The sequence below is a fragment of the Podarcis erhardii genome, assembly GCF_964252035.2.
Source record: "Podarcis erhardii genome assembly, chromosome: 1".
Classification (NCBI taxonomy): domain Eukaryota; kingdom Metazoa; phylum Chordata; class Lepidosauria; order Squamata; family Lacertidae; genus Podarcis; species Podarcis erhardii.
The window spans coordinates 42511997-42536868 of NC_138497.1; the positions used below are offsets into that span (position 1 = coordinate 42511997).

Here is a 24872-nt window from a genome sequence, read left to right on the forward strand (position 1 = left end):
AAGAGAAACCGATAAATCGCAGGACAAATGGACACAACTCCAGTCCCTTGAGCATTTGGGTGGAATTTCTACTAGCCAAACTAAATACAGTGGTACCTTGGTTTGTATACGTTTTGGTTTACAAACATGTCAAACCCGGAAGTGTGTGTCCCGGTTTGCAACCGAACAAATTTATTTTGGAGGCCCCATTGGCGAAAGCGCCCCTTGGGTTACAACCTGTTTGGATTTACAAACGAACCTCCGGAACAGATTATGGTTGTAAACCAAGGTACTACTGTACAACATAGGAGATCCATAATTAGGATCTCACCTTTTAAAAAATAGTTCAGAACTCCCGAGAGACATTAACGGGTTGAGGCAAAAGGTGCTGAGAAAAGGAGTGCTAACCCCACTTCCCAATACCATTTTCCTGATCTAAATCCCCACCCCCCACCCCCACCCCCGTTGCTGTTTGACCTGCATACTGGTACCATGCAAATACAAACCCAAAGAGTAACAGGGTTTAACCCTGGGCCATTGTTGTTCAATGTCTTTATAAACGGCTTGAACTGAGGAAATGAGGGGATGCTCATCAAATTTGCAGACGACACCAAACTGAGAGGGGTAGCTAATACCTCCAAAGATAGATTCAGGATTCAGACTGGTGAACAGGGTCCAAACTAACAAAATGAATTTCAGCAGAGGCAAAAGCAAGGTTCTGCACTTACACAGGTATAATCAGATGCACAAATGTAGGATGGGGGACACCAGGCTTGACAGCAGTATATGTAAAAATTATCTAGGAGACTTTGTAAGCTGCATCAACAGAAGTATAATGTAGAAGAGAAGTAATAGTACCTCTCTATTATGCCTTGGTCAGGCCTCACCTGGAGTACTGTGTCCAATTCTGGACACTGCAGTTTGAGAAAGGATATTGACAATCTGGAACATGAGCAGAGGAGAGTAACTAAGATGATAAAGGGTCTGGAAACCAAGCCTTATGAGGAACAGTTGAGGGAGCTGAGTATGTTTACCCTGGAGAAAAGAAGACAGAGCAGTCTTCAAATATCTGAAGGGTTGTCACACAATTGACATCCCAATTTTAGTATTTTTTAATTGGAAGCAATTCCCATTGCTTCTGAAATAACTTCCACATAAGTGCTTTGGAAGACAGTTTGTAATTCTCACAAGGAACGCCCAAACTCTATTTCTATTATCAGAGAAACTAGTTTTCACACAAAAATAGCCTCTGGCAAGAAAAACTATATGGCCTCAGGTATCGCAGCTGTTGGCAGGAAAGTGAAAACCAAAATATGTCAACTGCGGCTTAAGTAAGATATCTGTCACCAGTTCTTCTTAGCTGAGACAAAATTATGCTGACCTGTATAGATTCTTTTATTCTGGGCCTCTATCTGTATCATGCTCAGTAGAAATCAGTTACACTGGAAACAAGGCTAGGAATACGACTGGAAGAAAAGCTTAAGTTGCTAGATATTAAGTGTGCATGCACACGAAAGCTCATACCTAGAACTAACTTAGTTGGTCTTTAAGGTGCTACTGGAAGGAATTTTTTGTTTTGGCCAACATAGGTATTTTGCATGTCCCTTGACTGGGGGTGAACATGAGTCAGGCAGCAAAGCATTTTGGACCAGCCCTGAGCACTGTGATGAGAGCCTCTCCTCTCCTTGGCCTCAGCTGCCTCCTGTCTCCTCTGCCCTTTTCTGCAACCCTCTTCCACCTACCCATCCTTCCTCAGGCATCTAGACAAAGTTAGTTTGCTCAGTTGATATGGGGGATATAGATATAGCAGTTGCATTTTGGTGTTTCCAGTTTATTTGTTTTTGTATTTTTCAATATTCTTTGGGGGGGGGGGAGAAGTCTCACTTTGAAAATACAGTTATAGCACCACTGTTTATATAGACTGACAAAAGGCTTATGAGTTACCTGGTAGGAAGAGGCGGTACCTCTTTGCACTGCTTGCCTTAATTTCAAAGCAGCTCCTGCTTCTCTTGCCTGTTTCCATTAGCTGTTTCCTGGGCAAAGTCTTCAAACATCAATGTTGATTCAAAAGGAAATAGCTGGTGTGGGAGCAACCTAGGTTATTTCTCCCACATATGATTTTTACAGAGTTGGGGCAATATGCAATACACTCGTTCCATTAAGACAAGGATTCCAGTTACAGATAGGTAGCCGTGTTGGTCTGCCATGGTCAAAACAAAATAAAAAAATTCCTTCCAGTAGCACCTTAAAGACCAACTGAGTTAGTTCTCAGTTGGTCTTTAAGGTGCTACTGGAAGGATTCCAGGTTCTGCAATAATATCTCGCCCGTCTCCTCCCCGTGTGTGCACCCTGCTCCCCTACCCAAATTTGCTCCAGAGGGTTGAGGGGAAACCCAGAACAGATTTAGGGGACATGTGGGGAGAGAAGAGAAGATATCCTGTTGCACAGGTGGAGATCCAGGTTACCTAGTACTACTCTGGATATAACCCATAGTATCTAAACAAAAGACATCTCGGCTCCAGGGGCAATAAGAAGGCAGGACAGGAGAGTTATGTAACCTGGGCCTCATCCTCAAGGAGGACTCAAATTGAGAATCTTGTTACTTTTTAGGCATTTGTTAAGTTTTGCAATTTGTTTTTATGTGCGTTTGACCAAAATGTGACTTCAGCTAGAGAAGCAATTCTTAAGTAAATAAGAATTTCAAAATATGTGTTTTTCTGGGTACCTTAGTTGATTTTTGTTTTGTTTTGTTGTCATTTTTATATTAACTGTGGCTGGAGAACTCAAAAGCTGGAAATGGCCCAGACCTTCTCAGCTCATAGCTTAGGTTTCCAACTACTACACTACTAGAGGTCAACAAACAATATATCTGTGTGGCTGTTTCCTGATATATCAGGGAGAATAATTACATTCCTAGCCATCTTGCCTCTGTTCTTCTTTCTTGATAATTCTGTATTTTGGCCAGCTCCATTCCTGGACTTCCAGCAATGTACATAGTGCAGACTAAATGCCTACTTCCTTCTCTTTTCCTCTATAAGACAGCAAATTTAATCATATTCCTGCATCCTCATATCCCATGACTGCCCCACAGTGGTGTTAATGATTACCATGCGTAATCCAGAAGCACATAGTTATTACTGCATTAGACACTGACACATAATTCTTATATACATGGCATTAAATTCTGCACATTTTTATTGTCAAAAGGAGGTTCTTTCTTGGCCATCCTTTCATTAATGAGTGAATACAATTCAGAAGTGCCTTTCGATAGAATATTGGACAAGACATCTCTGGTGAAGCACATGAGGAAAGTGTTCCCATAGCAACAGAAAGCCATGAAAGATCTCAGAATTCCTTTCTTTAACCCCCACTTCCTTTAGATTGTCTTTCACAATAGATGCTTCTAATCTAGAGAATCAAAAGAAGTTTTTTATTATTCAGGATTTTCTTCAGCAAGACGCTTTGAGAGTGATGGAAATGGATCTTTATCTCAGCCAGTCCCTGATCTTATCTAGGCAATTCCTATGTTCTTAACTAGTTAGTGAGGAAGCTAGCGACAAAGCTCGTTAAAAATCATGTTATAATCTGAATTATGTGGCTATGGAGGGGGTTTGACTAGAAGACCCTTGGGGTACATTCCAACTCCACAATTCTATGATTCTATTAATGTAGTATTCAGTATAGATTAAGCCAGAGAGTTCAGAGTGGAATTCTGTATCAATGTGACTCTCTTGAACAAAGCAAGGGAGAAAATTAGGGGTAAAATACATAGCTGGTCTTAAGCATGCTCGGGTCTTGTTCTCGGTACAGGAACCAGAAGTTCAAGAAAAAGGAAACATAACCAGAACATTCGCTCACATATTGCACTCAGGGCCACATTAATTAGTTAATCATTTGAATAAAAAAAAAACATTTAGCAAAATGAATGGAGATTATATGAAACAGCAACATAATAAGTCAACTAAAATGAGAAATTCTAGATGAGTGTTCATAACAGTCTCTTGCAGCAAAACCAGCACTACCTTTTGGCACATGAATGTCTTACAAATTTATTGTGGCGCGACCTTTCGTTGGCAAGAGCCTGCGTCATCAGATGAAGGAAGCTTGCAGGACAACAAATTTGTTTGTCTTTTTAAGATGCCACACGACCTTCTTGTGCGACGTTATGCTCGAAAACCAATGTGACCCTTGACCAATGTGAGCCTTGCAATGGTCTCAGAGCAACCAGAATATTTAGCATAGCCTGCAATCATTCACCACCTCAATGTCCCCTATTACAGATAATGGTACAAAACTCTGATGATGTCTCTTTCTTGCCTGGATCAAGAATAGAGAGGGTTCTGCGAGTATGTGTAAAAACTATCCAAACTACAAAGGTAAAATTTTGATTAACTGCACCACTCACTGCCTCTAGCCCTGGGTAGAACTGGCATGTGGCCCCAAAAATATTGTCGGGGGGGGGGGGACATAGGAAAAGCCTGCTAGATCAGGCCAATGGCCCATCTAGTCCAGCATCCTATCCTCTTAGTGGTTAACCAAATGCCTGTGGGAAATCCACAAACACAGTCTCCTCTCCTATAGCTTCCAGCAATGGTTGTTCAGAAGTATTACTGCCTCCCAACATGGAGGCAGAGCATAGCCATCATGGCTAGTAGCCATTTATATCCTTATCCCCCAAGAATCTGTCCAATTCTCTTTTTAAGCCTTCCAAATTTGTAGCCATCAATGCCTCCTGTGGCAGCAAGTTCCCCAGTTTAACTATGTGCTACGTGAAAAAGTACTTTTATTTTATCTGTCTTGAATCTTCTAGAATTCAGCTTCATTGGAAGTCCACGAGTTCTAGTGTTATGAAAGAGAGAGAGAAAACTTTTCTTAATCTACTTTCTCCATGCCATGCTAAATTTCTATCATGTCACCTTTTCTCTAAACTAAAAAAAATCACAAATAACATAAGCTTTCCTCACAACGGATCATTTTGGTTACTCTTTTCTAAAGCTTTTCCATCTCTACAATTGTCCAAAAGGAAACACAAACCCTGGTAAGCACGCCTGGTACCCTGGAATCATGCTCAGAGATTGGGGTGGCATGTAACAATATTAAGGAATCCAACTTATACAGTACAGTGGACCCTCGGGTTACATTACCTTCGGGTAACATAACTTTTGGGTTGCGAACACAGCAAACCGGAAGTGTATAATTCTGGGTTGTGAACACACATGCGAAACGCTCTGCACACCGCGCACATGTGCAGAAACGCTCTATCGCACCACACGCATGCGCAGACATGGTGCCTCTAGGTGTGGACTTTTTGGGGTACATACGGACCCCCAGAATGAATTAAGTTCATACCCAGAGGGTCCACTGTACCAGTCAGTAAAACAGTTTTTAATAAATTCACAATCCACAATATTTATTTTGGTTTGAAAATCTGTGAAAACTCCAAATAACTGCATTAGAGAGTAAAAAAAAAGTTTTGGATGTTTGCATAAACTTACACCTTAAATAAAAAAGTAAATACAATGGTTTACTCCAAATATTACCTAAAAACGAAGAAACTGTGGCATTCTTCAGGAGCCAGTTCAATTAATCTACAATATCCACAGGATTTTAAAATGTTCATGGGGAGGAGGGAGGTCATTATTCAGCAAGAGATCTCCATATACCAAAATAGGTGTTCCCAAGTGGCTCACACATATTTAATATGCAGAAGGGTGGTGCTGCATGGAGAGAGAAATGGCACTCAATACCTAAGGGTGTGTCTAGGATGCTCCCGCAGAGCATACCCGTTGCTAAACACATTATCAGTACAGTCAATTATAAACACTCATGGGGGCTAGGGGTGGGAGGAAATTCCAGCCACCTACTTTCCCCTGACCTCATAAGAGATAATCAGAGCCACATATATGTACATTGGGGAAGATCATCTTAACACAAGAGTCAGTCTGCTGCTGCCCATAAATTTCTCTCTAGTGGAGCTATAGTACATGAGACTGGTGTAGCAGGTTGACTTTGAACAGGGATTCTCCTGTTGAAACCACAGGGGTAGTCTTGAGAAGCCATTATCCCTCAACCTACATCCCTCCAAAAGTACCAAAAAGTACTGGACTTGCAAAGATTTAGGCTGTAATTCTACACAACGTTAGCCTGCTTAAATCCCACTGCCTTTGAGTGAACTTAAAAAGTTGAATTCTGCAACTGTAGGCCTTACCCATTGTTTTACCCAATTATGTTTCTTATTTCAGTGAAAACATTCAAACCCATTTTTGCACAACCTTACAGGGGGAGGGACAGGGTTGAGGTTCAACAAGCTATTTTGTACAACGCAAAGTAGAGCATTTTGTTTAACGTAAAGGTGCACTTATATAATTGTCCCAAACATTATCACAATAAAGTATTCCTTTGTACTGAAGAACCAAGAGCACACAAACATATTTCTTCTTCTGTTTGCGTTCTTAAAAAAATTATTCTCAAAAAAACCCACAGACATGTGCTTACGTCAAGGAAAACTGACACATATTCCATCAATACCAACTTGTCACACGCCTAAAGTTTATTACTATTGTTATATATTTCTTATACCTCAGCCTTTTTCCCTGAGGGGACTCAAGGCGGCTGAAAGTGCAGCACCCAATGTTTTTATCTTAAGAGATAATGCAACAAAGCAGAATTGTCCTTTCTGCTGGTTTGCTAAAGGAAAAACCCTGTTTTGGTTAGCTTTGGTTCTGGCGTCACCCCCTGTGCACCAAGGTAGAAAAGAAGCCCACAGCCAGGAAAAACCAACCACCTGCCTCTGTGGTTTTTGCTTACCTAGCAGAGAGCCTATAAAGATGATAACTTGCACCGCGGTGGTAAAATGTCGGTAGGTCTGCTCGTCCCGAGATGCCTCCCCTTGCGAAGTCCCGTTGCCGTGGGCGCTTCTGTTGATCCCCGCGATCTGCGCGCTGGACGCGTTCAAAGCGCTGGCGACGGCGTGGTAGGGCCCGCGCTCGCTCGCGTGGACGGAAGCCCAGCTGGCGTTGGAGCCCATGGCGAGGGGTCTCTTTCGTGGGCCGCCTTACCTAGCAAGCCCCCCGCGCGGGTCCAGCGCTCCTCACCGAAGGAAGCACGCGGCGGCCGGCAGGAGCCGCCTCTGTCCGCCCGGCAGGCTGCTCCATTGGATCGCCGCTGGATTGCTGGACCGGCGGAAGAAGCGCGTCTCGCTTTTCATGCCCGGTGTCTTAGCAAGGGGCTGCCTTCACGGCGCAATGGGGGAAGAGGAGCAGCGAAGCTGCTTGTAGCTCCGTGGTTGCCCCATCTGCCTTTGCCCCTGTCCATCCTCAGCGTGTCACAAACATGAGCCCAAGCACATGCGCGCCATGCTCCTGCTCCGGGGATCGCACCGCGCTTGCATCCAAAAGGGAAACACCCGCTCTAACCCAGTTGGTGCTGCGCCTTCCAGTGCCAAGCTTTTGCTTCGCGTTCACATCTTTGCACAGGGAAGCGGCATCTCTCTGCCTTAGGCATCCTCACAGGCAGGTGCCGTTTGGGGGCTCAGCAAGCCCCAAACTCCCATGTGGGGATGTTGTTTCTCATTTGAATTATGCCACAGTTCTCTTCGGAACGAATAGCGCTTGGGTGAACGCGGCCTCCTTTTGCATTGGCAGAGCTCCCTATCTGCGCCGCTCGACAGGCTGCAGAATGAGCAGCGAGCAACTCATTTGCTGTGAGCGCGGCCGCCCGGGCTCCTCGCTGCCGTTTTTCATAGAGAGAGCCAGAAAGAGAGAGCGGGTCATGTGACGCTCAGCTGTGGTAGGGGAGGGGCAGGTTTGTTTTTGTGTGTGTGTGGCAGCCATCTTGCTTTTGGGGAGCTGTCAGTTCAATGTCTGAGGAAAACCCAAGGGCGGGGGGGATCGTCTTCAGAATTCAGAAAGTTTATGCAAGTTCCTTAAATAGCAGTGCACGGGAAAAGGGAGGGATATGTAATTCATAACGTTACATTTAGTTGTTTTTTTCCAAAGGAGGGGTTTGTGTGTTTAAATACAATACAGGTGTCTTAGAATACTGCACACTTTCTGGACTAACCCCCCCCCCTTGCAAAACACGTACACCAAAAGCCTTTTAAATATTGCACTTGCAAAATAGGTCATACGATGTTTAATGTGGATATGGACCTCCACAGTTTTATGTTTGCAGTTGACTACTAGCAGCATGTAGGCAATAACCTCCAACTACAACTAGAAAGCTCTCAGACTTTTCCAACAGTATATTGTTCTCCGAGTGAATAGAGGTGCCAGGGATAGCCCTGAAGTTTTCCTTTGGATGAGAGCCCTGGATACTTAATATGTCTTGGAAGGTTTGTTTTGTTTCCAGATATGCCTGCATAACATAGTGGAAGCAAACAAGAACCCCTATAACATAGCAGATACCCAGATATCTTGTGCAGCACCCCTTCTCCAACTGCACCCTAGAATCCAGCTAACTCTAACTAGAAAATTATCAATCGCTGCTGTTTCTCTCCTAGTTTAAAATGTGAACTGCTTTTTGCTGTATTTTTGTCCCTACTCTAGGGTTCAAGCGCTGATGGGTATTTCATTCTTAAAACTCCATTAGATATATTCTGAGCAATCAGGATTTCATCTTCGTGCTATAAGTTCCCAAGCAACCATCTGGCTTTGCAAAAGTGATATGTCAGAACTGAAGAACAATGGCTCCATTCACATCTCAAACAGGCAGCTGAGAAGGAAACCATGCTTAATGAGGAGGTCCCAGAGAATCAGTAGAGGTGCATTCCTCTGTTACTCCTGGCCTAGATCATTCAGGAGGATGACTACCAGTTTCTGTCCCAAAGATGGTCAAGAAGCCAAATTTAAATGAACCAAGATGATCAGCACCATCCAAGAATGTCCAGAGCTAAGTCATGCAAAATGTACACTGACCTTTGCTAATTGTCACAAAGTGGGGCAAATCTAATATGAAGGAATTAAAATGGTAGCTCTCCGAAATAATGTGAAACTATCGTGCATCCATAATATTTGTATGGGAATACTGTATATAGAGCAATAATAGTATAATCTAGAAATATTTACACTAGGAAAAATGAAATATCTTAAGTCTTAGAAAATAATTTAAGCCAGGCAACTTTAATTTAGTTTTCTATGGGGCTTTTTTAAAATCAAAAGAAATTTCAGTAGCTGCCATATAATGCCATCATTTATTTTCCCACTTCAGTTACGACATGCTTAGTGGTTGAAAGATCTGCAATGGCTATTGCATTAAAATGTTAATTTAATAAAGGGAAATATTTTGTCGTTAGAAATGTGTACTAAATGACAATGAACCCGTATGCTATCCAGAAGTGAGGGGGTGGGTTCCTGGGATGATGGGTCCCCAACCCTTCCCTCGAATCAATCAAGAGCTGTCTTCTCCAACCTGCTGCCTTCCAAATATTGGACTACCACTGCCCTAATGAACAAGGGCCAGTAGTTAGGGAGGATGGCAGTGCAGTAGTCCAAACATCTGGAGGGCACCAGCTTGGAGAAAGGCGATCTATGAAGGCGACGGTTTCTTTACAGTATTTGCATGCTTGTTACTGGGCTGTGCAGAGCAGAGACCTGAAGAAGGGCTATGAAGGAAGCTCTTCGTTTCGTTTTGCAAACTGCAACGGGAGGTGGGGCCGGCGTGGCAAGTCCGGGCCTCGGCCCAGCAGCGCCTTCCCCGGGCTTCCTCTCGCGCTGCCGCAGCGGACAGCCGCGGTGTTTGGTGGGGCCTGCAAAGCAGGGCGGGAATAGCAGGCCGCGCGGTTCCGCCCACCGCGGCGGCTGCGGCCTGGCTCGGCGAAGCGCAGCCGGCCTCCCTGGGGGGGTTTCGCTTTCCACCCCCCCCAGCCCTCCCCGAGCGGACATGGCCCAGGTGAGGGGCCTGTGGCAGCCGCGGGGGGAGGCTGCCGAGGCGTCCCCGGAGCAGCCCGAGAGCTACCAGCTTCGCCAGGAGAACGAGCTGCAAGTGCTGGAATCTATCTACGGGCGGGACTTCCAGGACTTGCGCCACGGCAAGCCGTGGAAGGTAAAAGGCAACGACGCGGCTGGGCAGTTTCCTGCAGGGTCGGCTTTTCGTCTCGGGGCGGGGGGTGAGAGGCAGGGCCTTTGCCTGACCAGCCTCACAGAACTTGCTGCCCCGTAGCGTTTCCTAAGGTGGTGCACTCGGCATCCGTTCCGTATTTTAAGACCCGAGGCCCTGCTGCTGCCTTCATTTTTCGATGCACGGGGAGGCTTAACACCCGTCTTCCTCGGAATGCAAAAGCAATCAGCGCCTGCAGCGTGCTACGGAAGGCATGCCAAGGGCAGGGCAGAAATTCCCTCTGACTGTGCATCACTCATTTTATTGGTAACGGGTCATAACAGTTGCGTTGGAGGCGACACGTCCTTACCTTTTAATGATTGCAGTGTAAACACAAAGTGTGCGTCATCATGAAAGGCTTACGGTTAGGAACAGAGGAAGTTGGCTTATGTCAAATTAGATCCTTGGTCCCCTCTAGCTCAGTGTCGTCTATGCTGGTTGCCAAAAGCTCTCCATCTTTCCCACCTGGGGATACCTGGGAATTGAACCTGGGACCTCTTGCATGCAAAACATGTGACCTGCCAGCAAGCCCTTTCCCAGTTGTTTTCTTGTTTTGTTAGAGGCCTGTTTTTTATATTACTTGCAGCTGCAAATTTCAACTGGCTAACAAAAGTCAGTCACAACTTCTGGACCATAATAATAATAATAATAATAATAATAATAATAATAATAATAATTTATTATTTATACCCCGCCCATCTGGCTGGGCCTCCCCAGCCACTCTGGGCGGCTTCCATAGAAAGCAAAAATACTGTAAAATATCACACGTTTAAAAACTTCCCTGAACAGGGCTGCCTTAAGATGTCTTCTGAATGTCAGGTAGTTGTTTATCGCTTTGACATCTGCTGGAAGGGCGTTCCACAGGGCGGGCGCCACCACCGAGAAGGCCCTCTGCCTGGTTCCCTGTAGCTTTGCTTTTCACAATGAGGGAACCGCCAGAAGGCCCTCGGCACTGGACCTCAGCGTCCGGGCAGAATGATGGGGGTGGAGACGCTCCTTCAGGTATACTGGACCGAGGCCGTTTAGGGCTTTAAAGGTCAGCACCAACACTTTAAATTGTGCTCGGAAACGTACTGGGAGCCAATGTAGGTCTTTCAAGACCGGTGTTATATGGTCTCGGCGGCCGCCCCCAGTCACCAGTCTAGCTGCTGCATTCTGGATTAGTTGTAGTTTCCAAGTCACCTTCAAAGGTAGCCCCACGTAGAGTGCATTGCAGTAGTCAAGCGGGACATAACCAGAGCATGCACCACTCTGGCGAGACAGTCCGCAGGCAGATAGGGTCTCAGCCTACGTACCAGATGGAGCTGGTAAACAGCTGCCCTGGACACAGATTTGACCTGTGCCTCCCTGGACAGCTGTGAGTCCAAAATGACTCCCAGGCTGCGCACCTGGTCCTTCAGGGGCACAGTTACCCCATTCAGGACCAGGGAATCCTCCACACCTGCCCGCCTCCTGTCCCCCAAAAACAGTACTTCTGTCTTGTCAGGATTCAACCTCAATCTGTTAGCTGCCATCCATCATCCAACCGCCTCCAGACACTCACACAGGACCTTCACCGCCTTCACTGGTTCTGATTTAAAAGAGAGGTAGAGCTGGGTATCATCCGCATACTGATGAACACCCAGCCCAAACCTCCTGATGATCTCTCCCAGCGGCTGCATGTAAATGTTGAAAAGCATGGGGGAGAGGACAGAACCCTGAGGCACCCCACAAGTGAGAGCCCAGGGGTCTGAACACTCATCCCCCACCACCACTTTCTGAACACGGCCCAGGAGGAAGGAGCGGAACCACTGTATGACAGTGCCCCCAGCTCCCAGCCCCTCAAGACGGTCCAGAAGGATGTTATGGTCAATGGTAGCAAACGCCGCTGAGAGATCCAGCAGAACTAGGAAACAGCTCTCACCTTTGTCCCTAGCCCGCCGAAGATCATCAACCAGTGCGACCAAGGCAGTTTCAGTCCCATGATGAGGCCTGAATCCTGACTGGAAGGGATCCAAATGGTCCGCTTCTTCCAGGCGTGCCTGGAGTTGTTCGGCCACCGCTCGCTCAATCACCTTAAATCTTAAAAACATTTTAAATAGTTTAGCAAATAATGCATGTTAATACTGCAAGCCTAGAGTTTATTGTCTTGTCTTGCCTTATCAATGTTCCATAAGATGACAGTTTTTGACTAATTATGCTTTGGAGATGTCTGGCCACATCACATAGTCAGTGTATCCACCCGTTCAGTATTGGAGTTTTTCTCAGAATCTTCACAGAACTCAGATTATCACATAGTTGCACAATTTGTGATTTACCAAATTTAATGTAGTCGCACTGGTCAGCTCTTGTGCATTAGGAGACATGTCAGTTATCTAGAAAGCATAGTCACCGTCACAGGCAGGCAGCAAAAGCAGGAAATTAATTGAAATCCTGGTTGGCAATCATTCAGGGTTGGTGGGCTGTATCCAGATTTGCATCTCACAAATTGTGCAGAGAAAAACAGGTTTTGGAACCTGCCTGTTCCTGAAATTCAACCTTGAGTAACTACTCTGGGGCAGGGGGGAACTGCCTTGTGAATGCAGCCTAGGGTTATCATTGTTGGTGTCTCTACACTGATAATGTTAAGCAAACATGTCTAGTGTGCACAGCCTGAGATACCTCAAAATATGGTTATTATTAGCCATCATTTGCTTTCTCCCCAAGTGAGCAGTGATATAATAAGTATCCAAGGGAATTGTCATTTTCTGCTCCTCCCAAGTGCCCCTGTTAAACTGTGAAGCATCTTGTATGTATTAAAGTGAACACTAATAATTTCTCTTGTGTGCTGTTATGTTAGGCATAATTAGAAGGGTTATTATTCATGCTGGTTTCCCCAAAGACTATGTTCCCAACCCCATGACATTTGTGTGTGACACTTGAAACACGTGTTTTTTAACATGATCTGCTCATGCTTTTCCTTGAATGCAAACGCCCAAGTTATTAAACTACTATTACATGTGTATGTCAGGAAACCATATTCCGTCCCACAAATAGCATAGTTTCCCCCCGAAGTTCTCCCAAATTGAAGTTAAACTTTGGGAGTCTTGTTTGAAAACAGTAGTTATCTATTTTAAAACATTTTTACAGGGTTTGTTGCAGTTTAATGTCACCAGGAAACAGAATTCAGAGCTTTTCAGATAGGAGCAGAATTAATTCTTAATGACTAGGGATACTGAGGAGAAGGTTTAGTCTGCACCACAGTTGTCTCGTTTCTGCTTCCATGCATATCAGTGTTTTTTGCTTTAAGAGTAAAAATAGAGAGGTGTAATTAGGGGCAATGTTGCAGTGAAGACACCCTTCCCCCCCTAACACTGGGTGGCCTGAATCTCTCACTGACTATGGGTTTCTGCAGGGGTGTACTGAGGGAGATGAATTGATCATTCTTCCTCTGTACGCTTCTATATCCTGCTTGTTATAGTCACAGGCATTTTGCTAGTTAAACATAATTTGCTGCTTTCTTTGGCATTTGACTTTGAGTATATCTGTACCTGTAGTACCTGGCCCAGTCCACAAATCAGTTAAAATACTCAGATTATAGAATTTCCAGAGCGATAGCTGTGTCAATCTCTTGTAGCAGAAACTATCAAAGAGTCTTGTAGCACCTTAAAATTTATTATGGCATAAACATTTGGATTATGAAGTGTCCCAACCTCTTTTTCTGCTGAAATGACTCTTGTATGAGTACAGGGTGGTTTGTTGGTAAGGAAGCCAGTTGCGCTGTGGCTAAAAATATTACATCTGAGCTGATGCAGTAGTGGACAGAGAGAATGCAAGACTGGGGAGTGACAGCAGTAAACACAATCCTATACAAGTCAAGTCAATAAGGTCAAGGACTCCCTTGCTCTTCTATAATGTGACCACATAATATCATGAGTACAGTGGTACCTCAGTTTTTGAACGTAACCTGTTCCGGAAGACCATTTGGCTTCCGAAACGTTCGAAAACCGAGGCGCAAAGGGCCGTCTGCAGTTTCCATTGAGAAAATTGAAAAACGCGCAGCGGAAGCCGTTTGAAAACCGAGACTTGTTTGAAAATGGACGTGCTCAATTACTTCTGGGTTTCCTACATATATCTGTGGTTGGCAGCTAATTTTTAACTAGCCATAATTTGCATTGAACAAAGGCTGAAGAGCTAACAACACAGGCACTGCTTTCTGACCCGTCCATCTTGGATAAAAGAGCTCTTTAACTCCATCCTTTTTGGAGCGGAGGCATTAGCAGAGCCGTTCCTTTGTTACATATTTTTTATTTGTCAAATTCTCTATTGTTGTTCACACTGGGGAAGGAGTTAAAGCTCTACCTATGTCTCTGGGTCAAACTACACACGAAGGGCAATTAGATGGACAAATGCTGGTAGGAAAATAGTTGAACAGCCTGATCCACTGCCTTTTCCTAATTTCAGCCTCCTGTGGTTGGTTTTCAGGCATATCTGTCTGTCATGCACAGTTTATCTCTCTGCTTGTGTTGAAGAAAGCCGTGGAGGTTGCTTAACAAGACAGTATCTCTGCTGGGAGCCAGACATAAAGCCCCTGAAGGCTTCAATGAGCTTCCAGGCTGCCAGCTGCTTTCCTCTAATGTAGTTAATTCTTCTTATATCTTTTAAAATTGTTTCAGGTACAGCAGCCTCCAGAAATCAAACTAGTTTTGCGCCCTCAGGGCTTGACTGGTGACCGTGAAGTCTATGCCAAAGTTGACTTGTGGGTCCAGTGTCCCCAAACTTACCCTGATACGTAAGTAATTAGCAAATCTGTTCTATACTTCCCTAAGTAAGAATAATAATGCACCTGCCCAGTTTTTGTCATCTAATCAGGCATACTGAAATAAGATGTCTGTGTGAGTTGCATTTCTGTAAATTTATTCAAAACATGTTTCTGAGTGTGTGGAATAACTGAAGTAGTGCTTCATACTGCCAACTCCCAAATCAAAGAGGCTGATAATTGATATTACAACATCAAACGGAATAGTTTCTCTTTTATTAGGATTCACAGTCAATTCCTTCTAAAATCCCATCCTGTATCCTCTCTGAGTTGTTTCCTGCCATGCTTGCTGCCATGCATATTTTAGAAATTTAGCATGCACAGGTTACAAACATGATGGAATTCATATTAGTCTTGTTCGAAGATGTGTGTTGTGTGTCTTTACCATAGAATGCTGGTCAGTTTTTGTAATTTGACAAGATTACTTGTGAGCCAGCTGCTTATAAAAACAGGGTGAATAAAAACTATACACTTTCAAAGTACAGCTTATTTGGATGATGTACCATGAATGCTAGCATATAACTGCCCAAGCAAATCTCAAGTCTTGTCTTGGTTACTCTTTCCCCTCCTCTAGAGTTCCAGAAATTGAGCTTCAAAATGCAAAGGGGTTGTCAAATGAAAACATTAACTTGTTAAAATCCAGACTAGAGGAATTGGCAAAAGAACGTTGCGGAGAGGTGAGTGTGTTGATTTTGCCCTTGATATTGAGCGACATTGTCACTATAGCAAATTTTGTGTGTGTACCTTTAGTGCTATTATGTTTGGTACTGTGTTCTTCTAACCATTTTGATGGTACCCACCGCATTGCAGGGTTTGTGCCTAGCTAGGTGTGGGGGAGGCCATATAAAGACTTGGCCTAGCACAATAAAGCTCATTTGACCTGTCATTTCAAATGGTCATGATTAATAGAAAGTGACCCTATTGAAAGTTGACAGAAATGTCTGTTAGAAGCAAACGTGAATGACGTCATTCCCAGGCACCCCATGAATTGAGTTATTTCAGTTCATAATAATAATAATAATAATAATAATAATAATAATAATAGTAATAATTTATTATTTGTACCCCGCCCATCTGGCTGGGTTTCCCCAGCCACTCTGGGCGGCTTCCATAAAAACCAGAAATACACTAAAATATCACAGATTAAAAACTTCCCTGAACAGGGCTGCCTTAAGATGTCTTCTGAATGTCAGGTAGTTATTTATCGCTTTGACATCTGATGGGAGGGCGTTCCACAAGGCGGGTGCCACTACCGAGAAGGCCCTCTGCCTGGTTCCCTGTAGCTTTGCTTCTCGTAATGAGGGAACCACCAGAAGGCCCTCGGCGCTGGACCTCAGTGTCCGGGCAGAACGATGGGGGTGGAGACGCTCCTTCAGGTATACTGGGCCGAGGCCGTTTAGGGCTTTAAAGGTCAACACCAGCACTTTGAATTGTGCTCGGAAACGTACTGGGAGCCAATGTAGGTCTTTCAAGACCGGTGTTATGTGGTCTCGGCGGCTGCCCCCAGTCACCAGTCTAGCTGCCGCATTCTGGATTAGTTGTAGTTTCCGAGTCACCTTCAAAGGTAGCCCCACGTAGAGCGCATTGCAGTGGTCCAAGCGGGAGATAACTAGAGCATGCACCACTCTGGCGAGACAGTCCGCGGGCAGGTAGGGTCTCAGCCTGCGTACCAGGTGGAGTTGGTAGACAGCTGCCCTGGATACAGAATTGACCTGTGCCTCCATGGACAGCTGTGAGTCCAAAATGACTCCCAGGCTGCGCACCTGGTCCTTCAGGGGCACAGTTACCCCATTCAGGACCAGGGAGTCCTCCATACCAGCCCGCCCCCTGTCCCCCGAAAACAGTACTTCTGTCTTGTCAGGATTCAACCTCAATCCATTAGCCGCCATCCATCCTCCAACCGCCTCCAGGCACTCACACAGGACCTTCACCGCCTTCACTGGTTCTGATTTGAAAGAGAGGTAGAGCTGGGTATCATCTGCATATTGATGGACACCCAGTCCAAACCCCCTGATGATCTCTCCCAGCGGCTTCATATAGATGTTAAAAAGCATGGGGGAGAGGACGGAACCCTGAGGCACCCCACAAGTGAGGGCCCAGGGGTCTGAACACTCATCCCCCACCACCACTTTCTGAACATGGCCCAGGAGGAAGGAGCGAAACCACTGTATAACAGTGCCCCTAGCTCCCAGCCCCTCTAGACGGTCCAGAAGGATGTTATGGTCGATTGTATCAAAGGCCGCTGAGAGATCCAGCAGAACTAGGAAACAGCTCTCACCTTTGTCCCTAGCTCGCCGGAGATCATCAACCAGCGCGACCAAGGCAGTTTCAGTCCCATGATGAGGCCTGAATCCCGATTGGAAGGGATCCAAATGGTCCGCATCCTCCAGGCGTGCCTGGAGTTGTTCAGCAACCACGCGCTCAATCACCTTGCCCAAGAATGGAAGATTTGAGACTGGGCGATAGTTGGCCATACTGGCCGGGTCTAAAGATGGTTTTTTAAGAAGCGGTTTGATGACCGCCTCTTTCAGCGGATCTGGGAATGCTCCCTCACAGAGGGAAGCATTCACCACCCCGCAGAGCCCATCGCCCAGCCCTTCCCAGCTTGCTTTTATTAGCCAGGATGGGCAAGGATCCAGGAGACAGGTGGTTGGTTTCACGCATCCAAGCAGCCTGTCCACATCACACAATAGCATATTCATAATAACTGGTTTAGAGTCAGGGGATATAGCTGTATTGAATGAGGTTAGGTTGATCCCATGACTTAATTTAAAACAAATCAAACCCATTACCGTATTTTTCGCCCTATAGGACGCACTTTTTCCCCTCCAAAAATGAAGGGGAAATGTGTGTGCGTCCTATGGGGCTAATGCAGGCTTTCGCTGAACCCTGGAGAGTGAGAGGCGTCGGTGCGCACCGACCCCTCTCGCTCTCCAGGCTTCAGGAAGCTATCCGCAAGCCTTTGGAGCCCGGTGGGAACTCCCGCCAGGCTCGCAAGGCTTGCGGGCAGCAGCCTGCAGCCCGAAGCATGGGGCGCTCTCCGGAGCACGCCCCGTGCTTCGTGCAGATGTCCGCAAGCCTTGCGAGCCCGGCGGGAGTTCCCACCGGGCTCACAAGGCTTGCAGGCAACAGCCTGTTCTGGGGGCTGGGGTTGGGGGAAGCTCGGGCTTCCCCTGTTCCCAGCCCCGCAAGCAAGCTCCGGGAGTGATGGCGAGGTTGAGCGCAACCTCGTCTTCGCTCCCGGACCCCCAGCCCCGAAGCTAAAAATGAAGCCAGGACAGCTAGCGGGATCCATCCCGCTCGCTGTCATGGCTTCTTTGCTCTTTGGGGCTCAGGGGGAAAATAATTTTTCCCCCTTTATTCCTCCCCCCCAAAAATAAGTGCGCCCTATGAGCCGGTGCACCCTATAGGGCGAAAAATACGGTATGGGGAGTTTGTCTTTAGATGGTTAGCCAAGAACAGTGGAACTTAATCTCAGTGTGAAAGTAGACGTGCTTAGTTCTCCACTGTTTGTAAAGTTAAGCTTGAGAATGTTGAGGGATGTGAAGCAGAGCCTTTTCTGGCTGTGACAATAATACTGTTGCACTATCTTTCCCAGAGGGCCTGTTTGTACTGGTTGGCATTTTACCTTTTATAGTGCTTTCAATTGGATGCTTTGTAGGTTGGTGGGGATTGTTATATTATAGTATTATGAAGTGTTAATGGAAAAATAGGATATAAATGTATAGTATAAATATAAATTGTATAAAATAAATTGTATTTTTTAATTTTTTATTTTGCTACTGCACATAGCATTTCCATCCTACTTTTTTACTACGCAATATAAAAATCAAAAGATTAGCACAAATAGGAACAGATCTGTTTTGCAAGCAACTGCTTTAATATTGCTACAGCTAGCATGTCGGAGGAAGCCTTTCCTGTTAGCAGCCATCTGGATTGTATCTATTTTGATAAATTAGAAAATCCAATTTTATTGCTAGAGGAAATGAGCATTGTACCAGCTGAATGTTACTTTTCAGAACTAAGCAGAAGCCTTGCTAACCGCCCTAGTCCATCCGAATGTTTTCAGCCAGTCAGAACTAGAGTCATATCCATATCATACATTTAAAGCACATGGCTTTCCCCAAAGAATCCTGGGAACTGTAGTTTGTTAAGGAGGCTGGGAATTGTAGTTCTGTGAGAGTGACACTAGAGTTACCATGGTCCTTTGAGTGTGCTTTGAGTGGTGTGGTTGTGACCAAATGCAATTTCCCACAGTTACAAATACAGATTTGGCCTTGAGAAGGATAATGATATTTTAATTCCTACAACAGTTGCAATTTAGAGCATATTATCATTTACAGAAAAGAATGTTGATAATCACCTGGTACGTGGAAAATCCTGATTATCTATTCAGAATACTTTTAATTCTATACTTAGATGAAGATGAATTCATGTTCAGATCTTATTCACGAGGTAGACTGCATAATTTTAAAGAATTCAATTAGTGTGATTGGGAATTAAATTCTTCTCTTCGCTGATATGATTAGTGTTTATAATGTCATCTTTAATTGTCACCATTCTGACAGAATATCATTAATAATCTTCCACATACATTATCTAATGATTAACATGAATGTCAAATACCAATTGATGATCAGATTAAAAAGGGAGGAAAAAATAGATGTGGCTTTCCCCCCTATAACTATGCTCTAAAACACACTGCTGAGAAGTGGTGCTGCTGCTTTTTTACCAGCATCATTTAGGCACATATAAATATAATACTCAATTGGTTTCATGCATGGCTGTTTTTAGTGGCAAGTAATGCATTCAGCAGAAGCAGTTTGGATTTTCAGAACTAAAATACATGCAAAGAAATATGAGTGGTTGTGCATTGGCTTTTATTTTGCTATGTTTGGCAGAGATTTACTGGCGCTGGCATTGAGCTCCACTGGTACTTGCTCCCACATAATTGCAAATAGGATTAGAACATGCTGCAAACAGTTTGCTAAAATCAGATTTTGCATTTGCCTTTCCTTTCCAGGTGATGATATTTGAATTAGCAGATTACGTGCAATCGTTTCTCAGTGAATACAATAAACCACCTTTAAAATCTTTCCATGAAGAAATGCTAAAGAATCAGCAAAAAGAACAAGAAAGGCTCGCTCTGGAAGAAGAGCGGAGAATCCAAGACCTTAGGAGGAAAGAAGAGCAGATGGTGAGAGCATGAAATTTAAGATTTCTGTCCTGCCCCACACGTTTCATATGAGCACTCAATCAGCTGGAATCTCTGGTTGTGAACTATTAAAATCGTTTTTGTATCTGAAAACAGTGGGATGAAGATTGCACATCTCGTTTAGTGAGTCCTTTAAAAAAAAAAAAAAAAAAAGCTTTTGTTGTGTTTCCAGAACACACCTCATGCTGTTTTACCTTCATGCTGTTTTTGAATCCACCAAGATTTGAAAATGGGAGAGAGAGATGGTAGTGGGCCCTGTTTGTTTTCAAAATAAGTCATGGCCTATTGTGCCTGCAGATCAAGCCCATGTGGTCATCCGCATTCCTCTTTGCTGATGTAAGGAAGTTAAACTTTAGGTGACTTTTTGAACTTCATCAAAGATTTTGACCCAGTACTATTATTTGCACTATTTCTGTAGTAGCCTGTCTTTTAACACGTAGACTTGAAACTAAGTTTAGTTAAGAAGCTCTGTTTTGGTGACAAGTTTTTCCTTGCATTCTCTCTTGGCAGAGCAATATTTATACTGTTTAAGGGTGTCTGCTTCAGCAGATAAGTTTTCTCAATAAACTCTTACAGAAGCAAGATTACAGAAAATTTCATTGCAGTAATGTTTATTTCAGCAACGTGAAATTCTTGATGAGATTCAGAGAAGGGAAGAAGAAAAGAGAGAAGAAAGAAAAAGGAAAGAAATAGCAAAACAGGTATTTTCAACATTCTCCTTTTGTAATGCCAAGTTACTAGAAGTGGTTGTATCATGCTTTTGTAACTATTGGACAAATTGCTTTGAAACTTCTATGTCTACAGTCTCATTTTGGAGCCTGCAAACACAGAAATAAAGATTTCTCCATACCAGAAGCAGGTGGACAGTGAGATTTCAAAGTTATGAAGACATAATTATTCCCTATCCCCATGTGACAGAGGCATAGTGTGTATCAGGGTTGAGGCAGAGAAGCAATGCTGTTTGTAGTCCCTATTGGGTTGCCATCTATGGCTTAATATATACTATTTAGTCAAGTAGATTTTGTGCGGTGTGGATTCTGTATCCATCTATCCATTGCTTAAAGTCCCCAAATGTTTCTAGCATGGGTTGCTTTCACCCTTGGATGTTACACAGTAGTGTTACTTCTGTTATTCCCTCTGGTGTTGCTGCCGTTGTTGTTTATTTATCACCTTCCATGTATGTCTCAAAACGGTATACAAAATATGCAGGCATCCCCCTCCTTGTGCATTCAAAGAACGCATGACCGTGCATGCGCACATCACTGTGAACCTGGAAGTGCACATTATTGATCATGACGTTGCAAGTAATACTGCAGAAGAAATAATACTGAATCTTTAAGGAGATGCAGACCAACCTCTTCTCCAGAAAACCCAAAGTGGAGGTTCACAGGGGCTTTGCATGTTTAAGTATTTAAAGGATTGGGGTGCAATCAAGCTATCCCCCGTGTTTCTGTGTTTCCAGGAGCGTTTGGAAAGTGCTGCTTTGACAAACCAGGAAATATCTGTCGGTAGAGATATCACAGGGAACAAAGTAACGTCCAATTTAAATGGAGGTGTTACAGAACATGGAGGGAACAATAAATACCGTGCAAATTCCACAGGGCGTTCCAAGTATGTATAGCTGTCCTTCTGAATGGAATGGGAGTGTTTCAGTGAAAATGTGTGCACTTGCACCCCATTACACAATGTACAAGCACACATACAAAGTTATCAGCCTCTGGTTGTGCAGATTGATTTGTAGGCAGGCATACTGTACTTATGCATAGCACTAACAATCTTACAACTATACGTAGGGGATGTAAAGTCATTATTTGCTTTACAAATAGAGCGAGTGCATTTGAACTTTTATCGGGTATGTTTCTGTGGAGTACTAGGGGCCATGTCCCTGCTTGCTTTGCTTGCCAGCCCCCCCCCTTTCCACCTTGTCAGACCCTCCCCATTCCCAACCCACTAACCCCATTCCCACCCCACCTCATGCCACTGCTGCAGCCAAGTGGGATGAATAGTTGGTCTGGCAGGAGGATTAGCGTGGGGAAGAGGCCCAGAGAGGTGGCCAGCCTGGAGATCTGCTGCTGCTGCTGCTGCCGCTGCTGCTGCCGTATCCAGGCTGACTGTTAATTCTAATAGGCAGTGGTGGATTACTAGGCTAACTGGCTGCCACGTCTGGGCACCTTCCTCATTTCTGTGCCGTTCCTCCTGCCACTTTTCATGGTAGGTTGTGGTGGCCTATCAAACCAGTTGGCCACTGCTTCTGGGCATCTTCCTGCCGTTTCTCTCATCAGACCATAGTCCACAGTGTCATCTATCGACCATGCAAATGGCTGTATGGTGACAGATGAATACAAATGGACACACAGCACATCAAGCACATCAATTACCATGCTGTAATTTTTAAAATAAGGTTTTCCTTTTAAGATGGAGATCTTAGGAGTGCAGGTTTATCAAAGAGGTTTGCAGGATTCGTGCCCTGCCTGGCGGAATATAAAATTGGAGTCGCAGTGACTGGCACTCTAACCACAGGCCTTTGCTATGTGTTGCTGTGGCGTTTCTGAACATTTTAAATAGCAACAATTGAAAATGCCTGAACTTGCTGTTAAGACTGTTCACTTGTACTTGGGGCCGCTGAATTAAATTGCTTTTCTTGAGCATATATGAGCACCTCAAACATAATTGTGTTTGATTGCTTTGTAGGAGAGAGCGTCAGCATTCGGCATGCAGTAATGAAGAATCTCCGGGAACTCCTGAAATTCTGAATTTCAATGCCAGTAGTATTGGTCTACTCAGGGTACACAAAGGAAAGTGCATAGGTAAATGGAAGAACTGCCATGCATTGAGAACCTTTGGTGCATTTTTTCTATATAGAAATGAGGGAGCAATGAAAGCTGTGTTTGGTTCGTTCACTGGCAGTACGAAGTCGAAGCTGTTCAACTATGTGAATATTAGAGTTAAATGGTTTTAGTTGATTTTTTGAAAATTTAATTAATAAGGACACACATTTGCTTTACTTTTGAAGTACCGTATTTTTCTCTGTATAAGACGCACCAGACCACAAGACGCACCTAGTTTTTGGATGAGGAAAACAAGAAAAAAAATATACTGAATCTCAGAAGCCAGAACAGCAAGAGGGATTGCTGCGCAGTGAAAGCAGCAATCCCTCTTGTTGTTCTGGCTTCTGGGATAGCTGCGCAGCCTGCATCCGCTCCATAAGATGCACACACATTTCCCCTTACTTTTTAGGAGGGAAAAAGTGACTCTTATAGAGCGAAAAATACGGTAATTTTGACTCTAGTGAGTTGCTATGATAGGCAGTGAAACAAATACAGTCAAACCTCGGTTGTTGAACGTAACCCGTTCCGGAAGCCCATTTGGCTTCTGAAATGTTCGGCAGCCGAGGCGTGGCTTCTGATTGGTTGCAGGAGCTTCCTGCACTCAAGCGGAAGCCACTTTGGACATTCGGCTTCTGAAAAATGTTCGAAAACTGAAGCATTTACTTCCAGGTTTTCGGCGTTCAGGAGCCAAAATGTTCCAAAACGGAGGTGTTTGGGAGCCTAGGTTTGACTGTACTAAGGTACAATTTAAGAAACTTATACTTACGTTAAAGATCACTTCTCTAGCACACTTGCTCACATGGGGAATAAATGTGCCTAGGATCCAAGGAAAGGAATGAATGCAGGAGAAAGAGCTATATATGTAGCCAGTGCTTCGCTGCTGCTGAAGAGACAAACCGCATTTTAAACTGAATAGTGGCTTGTCCCTCTTGCAATTAGAAACATTGGCAGTAATAGCCAGCGAAGCCTAGTGGCAGCTCTCTGCCTTGCGTGGGTGGCCTTCTTTTCCTTTTTTGACAGTGAAGATTTAAGATTTTTCACTCCAAGATTTTTATGAACCTTTGCCCCAAATGCAGCATCCAAATTCTGCCAGTTTGGTAGAATTGTTGAAAGACATACAAACGTTGAACAAACCTCCTTTTTAACTGTTTGAAGGAATGTTGAAAGGATGTAGTGGCCAACATAGAGGTTTACAGGAGTAGCTCATTATAATGATCTTTGTTAATCTGTAAGCATCTGCTTCAAAAGCTGAAGCATCCACACACAAGCCTTTCGTATTTCTCTGTGCAGACAAGGATGAGCAGCTTGGTAAATCAGTCTACAATGGTTTGGAGTTGTACACTGGCAACTTCGTCCTGGTCCACGAGTGGGTACTTCAGTGGCAAAAGAAAATGGGGAAATTTCTCACAAGTCAAGAACAGGAAAAGGTTGAAAAATGCAAAAAGCAGGTAATCGCCCATTTGTGTGTGTTGTTCAGCCTTGTGCTCATGTGGGCACTTCTTAACACTGAAATAGTAGTGGATCATTGAGAAGTTGAAAAGGCCTCATTGAAAATGATGTTATATTGTTCGGCTTCTTGAGCACTTACGTAGAAGCCTGCATCAATTGTTTCTGGAAAGAATCATAATAAAACACGAGAGGAATGTCTAGGGAGTCCAGAGAGTTTTTTTGCTAAGGGCTTTTAAAACCTGGAGGGATGCAGGTGTATATTTTGACTTTTTGTATTGGATCAGTTTACCTGTAAGAGGTGCAGCCATGTATGGAAATCTCCTTCATGATTCAAACTAAAAAGCACACACAAAGACTTTTGGGGACATTTTACTACTCCAAGCCAAATTTCAACATATCTCTGGGCAGTAAAATGACCCCCAAACTAATCCATGTGTGTGTGGTGCCTGCAGAAGGGCATGTAAATCTACTTCCTGGGATCAGTTTTTGTTTGTAAAACTCAACAAGGCTGCTGCTGCTGCTGCTGCTG

General features: G+C 44.3%; 2 protein-coding genes across 3 annotated transcripts in view; one reads left to right on the forward strand and one right to left on the reverse strand.

Moving 5' to 3' along the window:
* Nucleotides 1-10634, reverse strand: part of GPR176 (G protein-coupled receptor 176) — a 29911-nt gene extending 19277 nt beyond the window's left edge. Inside the window, exon 1 of one of the 2 annotated variants that reach the window (XM_081862401.1) lies at nucleotides 10385-10634. Coding sequence is in view for 1 of the 2 variants with exons in the window: in XM_081862400.1 (XP_081718526.1) it covers nucleotides 6787-7006 (220 nt within the window). In the remaining variant the exon portion in view is untranslated. Of the gene's footprint in view, nucleotides 1-6786; nucleotides 7669-10384 lie in introns of those variants that run through there. The other variant, XM_081862400.1, reaches the window with a different exon arrangement.
* Nucleotides 9756-24872, forward strand: part of EIF2AK4 (eukaryotic translation initiation factor 2 alpha kinase 4) — a 45464-nt gene continuing 30347 nt past the window's right edge. Inside the window, exons 1-8 of the mRNA XM_081857905.1 lie at nucleotides 9756-10020; nucleotides 14709-14824; nucleotides 15426-15528; nucleotides 19875-20048; nucleotides 20687-20767; nucleotides 21529-21677; nucleotides 22758-22873; nucleotides 24185-24342. Of these exons, the coding sequence (XP_081714031.1) occupies nucleotides 9859-10020; nucleotides 14709-14824; nucleotides 15426-15528; nucleotides 19875-20048; nucleotides 20687-20767; nucleotides 21529-21677; nucleotides 22758-22873; nucleotides 24185-24342 (1059 nt within the window). The 5' untranslated portion in view covers nucleotides 9756-9858. The remainder of the gene's footprint in view (nucleotides 10021-14708; nucleotides 14825-15425; nucleotides 15529-19874; nucleotides 20049-20686; nucleotides 20768-21528; nucleotides 21678-22757; nucleotides 22874-24184; nucleotides 24343-24872) is intronic.